Consider the following 8972-nt stretch of genomic DNA (forward strand, 5'->3'; position numbering starts at 1 on the left):
AACTCTAAATGTTTTCACAAAAATACCATATGGTTTCAAAAGTGAGTTCTTCTAAACCTATTAGATTATATCAATCTTATATAAACTATTCGAAAGAATCAAATATGAATGAATGGTCATCAAATCATTCTATGGAGCCTGGATAATTTTGACATTCAATGCAGAGAAAGACAGAAGAGAAAACTATGGGCCAGCCTCATACTGAACATAGAAGCAAAAATCAAAACAACCTGTGAGCAAACCTAATGCAGCTGCCAGCCAGCCCTTCCTCTGGGGGCAAATCTGTCAATACATTAAAAAGACAAAGCGTCAGGACCAAATTGTGTTTATTCCAGGGTCCCAACAGTGGTTCAACAGTAGAGAATATATAAATTTATTCACCACTTTAACAAATTAAAGGGGAAAATCATCTGAACATTTCAAAAGAAGCATTTAGTACAATTCAACATCTATTATTAACTTAAACATTCTTAGTAGACTAGAAATGAAAGGGAATTTCCTTAAACTCAAAAAGGATACCTATCAAAACCCCACAGCAAACATCATTCCTAACGGGGCAATGGCTACTGAGTGTCCTCTTAGAGAACTGAGATATTTTCCATTAAAATAAAAATCAAGGCAATAGTGTACTCAGGATTTATTTGTGCAATAAGACAAGAAAAAGAAATTACAGGAAAAAGGATTGACAGATATAAAGCAAAACTCTCATTGGTCACAGATGACAGGATGGTCTACTGAGAAACCACAAAAGAATCGGCACAGAAATTATTGGAAATAAGAGAGTTTAGCAAGGGGGCTGCCTCTAGGATCAATAAACAATATCATTTGTGTTGCTATACACTAGCAATAAATAGTGGGAAAATGTAATTTATCAAGAACTCTGCTGAAAAAACTCAAAGTTACCTAAGAGTGAGTCTAACAAAAATGTGTATGATTTATATGCAGAAAATTATAAAATTTATTGAAAACATTTAAAAATGGCCTAAATAATCAGAAACAGATTCCACATCATGGATAGGAAAAATCAGTACTTTAAAGAAATTTAATTCACAGAGTTTATGTGATTCCGTTCAAAATCCCAAAAGAGTTTTTGAGGAAATTTAACTAACTGAGTCTTAAAATTTGTATGGAAGAACAAAGACCCAAGGCACTCTTGAAATAAAAAATGGTGGTGGGACTTGAGGTATTGCTCCTCACAAGAGGGCATTAGCTGAGGGGTCGGCCCGCAGACCCTGACCCAAACGACGAATGAATAAAACGTACACTGACACACAGATATTCAGCTTTGCCAGTCCAGGTGAGTGTCCGACAGCCTACACACCAAGAGAGGTTTGTCACTGCGCCTGGCTCTGAGCAGCTTGCACTTCAGACATTTATTTAGTATACAATTAACACCAGAAGCTCTGAGTCAACACACTTGTGGATAATTAACATGGTTAAGAGAGTAGTTCTATGAATGATTAAAGCTCAGGTACCATGGTTTAAATACCACCAGCGGGCAATTTTCCTGGTCGACCTCCCCCCCGAGTGGGCCATCTGGCTCAGAGGTTAGTTAATGGAGGTGGGGTAAACAGACTTAACTGGGTAAGCCTCTATTGTCCCTAGTATTTACCCTATGACCTAATGCTCTGAGGTAAGAACCAGCTGCCTTCAGCCTGTTCAATTATTACAAACTATGTAACCTTTCAGCCTTCCAAAAAGGTTTGTGACTATTCCCTATAACTTTCCCTAATATTTCCCTTTAATGTTTCTGCCATCATCCTGAGTGAATCCCATCAGGACTTGCACTATTTGATATCAATACTACTTTAAAGGTATAAGAATTAAAATGCTGTGGCATTGGATCAGGGAGACACAGGCCTCTGATGCATCCCCTGTGTAAGAACTTTGTCTTGTGCTGGAAGAAGATTTGGGGATCAGAGACAGGATCCTGGGACAATTCATATCTATATGGGAAACAAACTTCCTTAGTCCTTACTATGGACAAAAATAAATTCTGCATAGATTTAGGGCATAAATGTGAACAGTAAAACCTTATAAATAAGCAGTTATCTTTATCATCTTTCTGGCTAAGAAAGGATTTTTATTTTTGAGACATGGTCTCACTCCAACACCCAGGCTGGAAGAAGGAATTTTTTAAACTCAAAAAGTGCTAATCCAAAAATACAAGACTATAACTTGAGAACATCTGTTCATAAAAAAGCAATGCCATAAATAGTGTAGAAACATAACCTAAAGGATGGAAAAAATTATTGCAACACATAGAACTGAAGATGGAATAAAGCATTGCTACAAACAATGAGAGACCAAGACCCCAGGGGAAGAGGAGAGCAAAATACATAAAATACATGGGTAGGCATTTCAGGGAAGGTATGTATAATTCTGATGAGAGACAGAAAGAGAGGGAGAGAAAGTTTCTCTACTTTATAATCAAGGAAATGCAAGATGGGACCACAATTAAATATCATTTTATATCCATTAGATGGGAAAATATTAAGAAATATATTAGTACCTACTGTTGGGAATAACAGGAACACTTAGACACCACTGGAAGCATGTAAATGGTTCAAATACTTGGAAAACAATCTGGTTCCATGTATTTTAGGTTGCCCAGGTATACACTTGGCCTAGAGATATTGTTACACAGTGCTCCAGGAATCATGTGGAAAAATATTCCTAGTCTGCAGTAGCAAAACCTTGGGAATAATCTGACAGGTCAGTGGTTAAACAAAGTGCGACATATTCTTATCTGTGGAGTCACAAAGTTGAGGAACTGCAGCAACACCTCACGACGTGGTAACGACAAATGATGAGCAAAAAATTCAAGCCTCAGGGAATATAAATGTTACGAAATCCCTTTAAAAATCCAAAAATAAAATTAAACAATATAAAAAATAAAATCACATTCCAAGCAAAATTCAGGACAGCGGCCACCCCTGGAGGGAGGCAGTTGGATGTGAGAGCTTCTGGCAGACGGGGCTTGAATGAGATGTTTTTTGGGGTTGGGAGTGCGCTGCCTGGTGTTCAGACGTCACCACACTTGATAATTTACAGAAGCCATTCACACGTTTTGTCCTGTGTCTCAAACGGGCCACCAGGAGCCTCAGGGAAACAGCCGAGGCGCCTCCCCTGCGGCTTCTCTCTGGCGGCCTCTGGTGGGCGGGGCCCAGGCGAGCGGGGTCCCCTCGGGGCCTCAGGGAGCTGCAGCCCCAGCGGGACCGGAGGGCTCCCTCCTCCACCCAGCCGGGCTGCCACTTCCGCGTTGTTTGCTCCCGGAACCTTAACCGCGGCTCAGCGCGCGGGCAGAGCCGGCTGACAGGAGACAGGACACAGCGCAGGGCCGCGCGCCCTCGGACTGGGAGGCTTCGTTCCTGCAGCAGCGTGGCTTGGCCTTTGGACGCGGCGAGGTTGTGTGTTCTCTGCTTTTGTTTTACTTGGAACAGACGTTTGGCTTTTGTCAAGGTCATTATTTCCAATGACCTTGTGTGGCATTGAACATTAGATACTTGCCCACACGAATGTCTGTTTTAGGGTTCTCACCCTTTTGACAACACAAAACAAGAGGAAGTTTCCCGGGAGAGCCCTCAAATCAGCCATTCTGAGCATGTTTTCAGCCTCATCCGTGCTCCCCTCCCTTCTTCTCCAGAGCCTTTTGGGTGCCCAGAAAAGTAACATTCTTCTGCCTCTTAGCTCTGTGGTGCAAGGATTTATGGCACTGATTGTCCTTCTAGAGCACTTCTGAGATGTTTGATGCTTCCTACTTGTGAGTGTGAAGGGAGGGGAGGGAAGTTGGCTGTCAGTCTGACAACATAATTTTGCCACGTGATTTGCCACTGAGAACTTGGCTGTGGAGGGAGGTCAAGTAGTCCAGGGAGGTGGGCATTCCTCCAAGTGTACCCCCTCGTGTAGCCCACCCTCTCCCCACAAAATTGGGTCCTGATTTTATGTGGAAGATATGTGTCTAGGAGCAGGAATCCACGGAAGACAAGATATGATATAGAAGTAACAGGCAAAGGGATTGGTACAGCATATATTCAAGTGCAAATAATCACTCGATAGGTGGCTGAAAATGTGAATGCCCTCCATATAAATTAATTTATAAAATAGAAGAAAGTATATTTGAACAAATTTAAAACTAATATTCTAAAACTAAAATTCCCGAGATTTGGGGCAGAGTGTATATTGCAAGAGAAGTAGAGAAGAAAAGCATGCTAAGGTCCCTTCTTGTTCAGATAAGAAGATATTGACAAATTATTCAAGTTAATAAAAAACTATAAGTCTATATGTACTTTCAGATTCAAGGATAACCACTGGTAGAATAACAACAGGATTCCAAATCATCAAGCGAAAAGAAGAACAAACAGAAAATGATCAATCCAAACACAGCAAAAGGAAACACACGTACACACATGCACACACACATGCATACACATACACACGCACACACACAAACATACACATCATAACAGCCAAATTTAGTGATCATGATAAATATGACTGTTTAATTCTCCTATAAAAAGGAAAAACTTTCTGTTTATGTCAAAGCTATAGAATGTTTACAGGACACCTATCAAGAACAAAAATGACATAAAGATACTTTAAATATTGTGATGAGCAAAGATAGACCAGGGAAATACTATGAAAAGCAAACACATGTAGTAACAGTTATCAGAGGGGACAAAAAGATGTTTATACAACGGAAAAGGTACAATTAGAAGATTAATTGCTAACTTTTAATACGTATTGAATAAATCTGAGTAGATTTTAAAAATAAAGGATAATTTAATAAAACATGATTCTAGTCGGAGAAATCAAAGCACCTTACCTAGAAATGACCAGATCACATAGATCTTTTCTAAAGGTGACTTTTTTTTTTTTGAGATGGAGTCTGGCTCTGTCGCCAGGCTGGAGTGAGTGGTGCGATCTCGGCTACTGCAAGCTCCGCCTCCAGGGTTCATGCCATTCTCCTGCCTCAGCCTCCAGAGTAGCTGGGACTACAGGCGCCGCCACCACGCCCGGCTAATTTTTTGTACTTTTAGTAGAGATGGGTTTCACCGTGTTAGCCAGGATGGTCTCGATCTCCTGACCTCATGATCTGCCCGCCTCGGCCTCCCAAAGTGCTGGGATTACAGGTGTGAGCCTCCCTGCCCGGCCATAAAGGTGACTTTTAAATTAAAAATAATCGATGGGGAAGGTCTTTTAGAAAACATTGTCTAAATTCCAAAGGCCATAAAGGAAAAGTCTGAACATTTTAACTGTATAAAAATCTAACTTACATATGGAAATCAAACAAGAGACTGGGAGGAACTTCCAAACCATAAAACGTAAAAACAACTACTACTTATTTGATAGACAAAGAGTCCTGAAAATCTGAGAGGAAATATGTAAAACCCCAATATGAAAAGGGAAGGAAGTTTCATTAAAAAAGAAATTCAGATAAAAAATCAATAGATGAAAAGATACTCTATTTCTTTATTGACCAGAGAAATGCAAATTAAAGTAATGACATATGAATTTTCAGTTATCAGTGACTGACAGTATCCAGTGTTGGAGAAGATGTGTAGAAATTGGCACTCCCATACTACTATGGGGGGTTTCAAGTGTTTCAACCTTTGCAGGAAGCAGTTTTATATACCTATTAACATCGTAAGTCCACACATCTAGTGACGTAACCGTCCCAGTCCCACAAAACCGACTTACAGAGATACGTGCATGTCTGAACAAAGATACACCTACAGGTACCATTGTGGCACCTTTTGTAACATAAATAGTTGGGGAAACCATTTGAATTGTTCATCAACTCAAAATAGACAAATTGTGAAATCCTCACAAAATGTAGTATGTGTGTGTATGTTTATATAAATTGTTTTTAAAGTCTGGAAAAATACACAGAATACTTTTAACCATAGTATGGTACACGCTATTGATTAGCAATCAATCCCGTTCCTAATTCCTTTAACATTTTGACGCATTTGCTTAGAAAGTCTTTGCACTTTCCAGCCCCTCTTGCACAGAGGAGTGGTGACATTCTAACCAATAATTTAAAAAATCTCAGATTTTCTGGAAGTTTCTTGGAAAGCTCTTATTTTCCTAATGAATAGGATAGACAAGAGAAGCACTTTCAGAATGGCAGGATAAGAAGCTCTGAAAATCTGTTCCTCCAGAATGGCGATGTGAACACCAGCAAAATTGTTGAAAAATGAATGGAGCCTCAGAGACATTTGGGGCGTCATCAAGAGGATCTACACAGGCACAGTGGGAATCACAGAATGAGAAAAATAAGGGGACACAAATACTATTTGAAGAAATAATGGGTGTAAATTCCCCAAATTTGATGAAAAAGATCCATTTATATCTCCAAAAGCTTAATAAATGAATATTCGTTTATTGTCATTTATTCATTTATTCTCAAAATAGAATAAATGAAAGGAGAGCCATACCTGCACACACTGTTGTCAAACAATCAAAGGGAAAGTGGGAGTCCTGGAAGCAGCAAGAGCAAAATGAGTCATCAGGTAAATCAGCCCTCGTTAAAATAATAGAACCTGTTCACCTGAAACTGAAATGAGTCATCAGGTAAATCAGCCCTTGATAAAATAACAACACCTGTTGACCAGAAGCCATGGGGCCAGCGGGCAGTGAGATGACACAGTCAGGGCACTGAAGGAAAACACTGCCAACCAAGATTTCTGTATCCAGAAAACATGCTTCCAAAAAGACAGAAGTATTACAACTCTTTAGAATTTGTCTAGAAGGTTTTCTAATACCCTCCCCTATTAATTAATTAATTAAAATTTAAAATATATCTTAGCCTTTTGGCTAAGAACAAATGTCAAAAAGAAAGAGAAATTAAGACATTCTTGGATAAACAACACCGAGAGAATTCATAAGCCTGTCATAAGAAATACTAAAGGAAGTCTCTCGGGTCAAAGTCAAAGAACACTAGTAACTCAAATCCACATTATACACAGAATTAAAGTAAGTGCAAAAAAAGTGTTTTAGTAGGTATAAAATTAAAACTACAAATAATTAAAAGAATTATCAGAATTTTTCCGTCTGAATGGGGCTTAAAATATGGAAGCTGCCTTTGTAGGGTGAATTTGGGACTCTCAGTTTTCACTTCACCCATTTCCATGTTGTCTGCATTTGTTAAAAGTAGATATTTTACTTTCCCAATTAAAATTATCTTTCTAATCTTTATAAACAATTATTTAATTCCAATAAATCTTCTCTATATTGCTTTACTAGTGAGTTCTATTAAAATTTTGAAGCACAGACAATTCCCCTACAATATAAAGTATCTCCAGGCACAGAGAAGACAGGGGTTTTTCAGTGGTTTCTGGAATAGTGCAATTTTTATGCGAGAACCTAATATAACACAAAAACTATAGCCCGATTTTATTTGCGGTTATAAATGCAAAATTGCTAAAAATACTATTAACAAGTTGAATCCTTAGAGTGTTAAAAGAGTATCACTCCATGAAGAAGTTGGTTGTGATGTGGAACTATGAGGTACTTTTTTATGATACAATATAAAAGTTCATGGTACTTTTATGGTGCATTGTGAGACAGTGTTTTCATGTGGCATCATACTAGCAGGTCTACGGAGAAAAGTCACAGGATTGTCTCAATCAAAAAGACATTTCATTAACCCAAATCTCATCCCTGAAAAACACTCTTAGTTATCTAGAGAAAGAAGAAAATTGTCCCAATACAGTCACCTCTTTGCCACACCCAGCCAACAGCAGACGTGACGGAAGCCTGAAGAACTCCCTGCTACAGGCACAGGCACAGGCACACGCACTCTGTCATCCTGATTATTTAACCTTGTCCTAGAATGTCCTGCCAACGGGATAGATGCAAAACAAATAAAAGCACTGACTTCTGAAAAGAAGTACACAGAAATGTCATTATTTTCAAACAACATGTTCCTGTATTTAAAATTTGATGTTGGTTGGGCATCTAACAGTATTATGGCCAGAGGACTCAGACCACAGCTGCATCCCTGTGAGGCACAGATTCTCCAGGGCACGCGGGTCCCACGTGTGATGTGCACACTCAGGTAAGCTGCACAGACGAGGCTGTCCTCAGCCCAGGGGAGCCAGAGGCCTGCTCTGAGTCTCCACCATGATGCTTCCTGTTCTCACCCCACCAAAGCCAAGGCTTCAATTTCAGTCTGCGGGGAGCTGACTCTGCCCCTGTCAAGCACTAGGAGAAGGAACCAGTAAGCAAGGAAACTTGTGGACCCCAATGGCTGTCTGTCTCGGCCAGGCCTGGCTGGGCCCACAACAGGAGAACAGGGTGCAGGGGTCTGGACAGCTCAGTTTCTGCCTAGGAAATTGTCCCTGCCACCTCACTCTGGCCACTGGAAAGGAAAGACAGGAGGAGAGGGTATGCTAATTCACCCATGAGCCAGTCTAGTTCTCCATTGTCCGTTCTTACCTTGAGGGGTGCAAAAAACCAGAGGGAGGGAAAGGCTCCTGAAGCTTCTGCCTGAGGCCAATGCTCCTTCTTAGTTCAGGAGAGGTGCAGTGTTAGGTGCAGCACAACCAATGACTTGCTCATGTGGCTAATAAATTGCCAAGAGAAAAACTGGGTTACAATGCAATATATAGTATGGAGTCTCATTTTTGTATAAATACAAGTATAGAATGGCATAACTCAAAATCCACAAGTCATTTGGTTGGATTGTAAATGACTTTTATTTTCTTCATTTCTCATCATATTTTCTATTATACATATTCATTGTTATATAAAAGTATAAAATTGCAACCTATGAATTAAGAACTTCTATATATTGCCAGTTAGAAGACAGAATGAAAAACATTCTCTTCATTCTAACCACACACACAAAAAGCTCCACAAATTACCTGCAGACTACATTCATAGAAGGTGGAAGAGGGCCTGTATGAAGAAAATAATTAATACATGAAAGAAGAAACTAGTCAATGTGGAGCTCTACTGTGTCCCGG

At 39.7% G+C, this 8972-nt stretch overlaps 2 protein-coding genes and 1 pseudogene across 2 annotated transcripts in view; 2 read left to right on the forward strand and 1 right to left on the reverse strand.

The window, feature by feature from the left end:
• The window catches only part of FUOM (fucose mutarotase), a 243837-nt gene that overhangs the window by 193071 nt on the left and 41794 nt on the right, over positions 1 to 8972 (reverse strand). The gene's annotated exons all lie outside the window — the stretch shown is intronic.
• LOC126963471 (uncharacterized) lies at positions 6723 to 6771 on the forward strand (annotated as a pseudogene).
• Positions 7959 to 8972, forward strand: part of LOC126963295 (cytochrome P450 2E1-like) — a 114617-nt gene continuing 113603 nt past the window's right edge. The window contains exon 1 of the mRNA XM_050805514.1: positions 7959 to 8062. Within this exon, the coding sequence (XP_050661471.1) occupies positions 7974 to 8062 (89 nt within the window). The 5' untranslated portion in view covers positions 7959 to 7973. The remainder of the gene's footprint in view (positions 8063 to 8972) is intronic.

Source organism: Macaca thibetana, chromosome 9, assembly GCF_024542745.1.
Source record: "Macaca thibetana thibetana isolate TM-01 chromosome 9, ASM2454274v1, whole genome shotgun sequence".
Taxonomy (NCBI): domain Eukaryota; kingdom Metazoa; phylum Chordata; class Mammalia; order Primates; family Cercopithecidae; genus Macaca; species Macaca thibetana.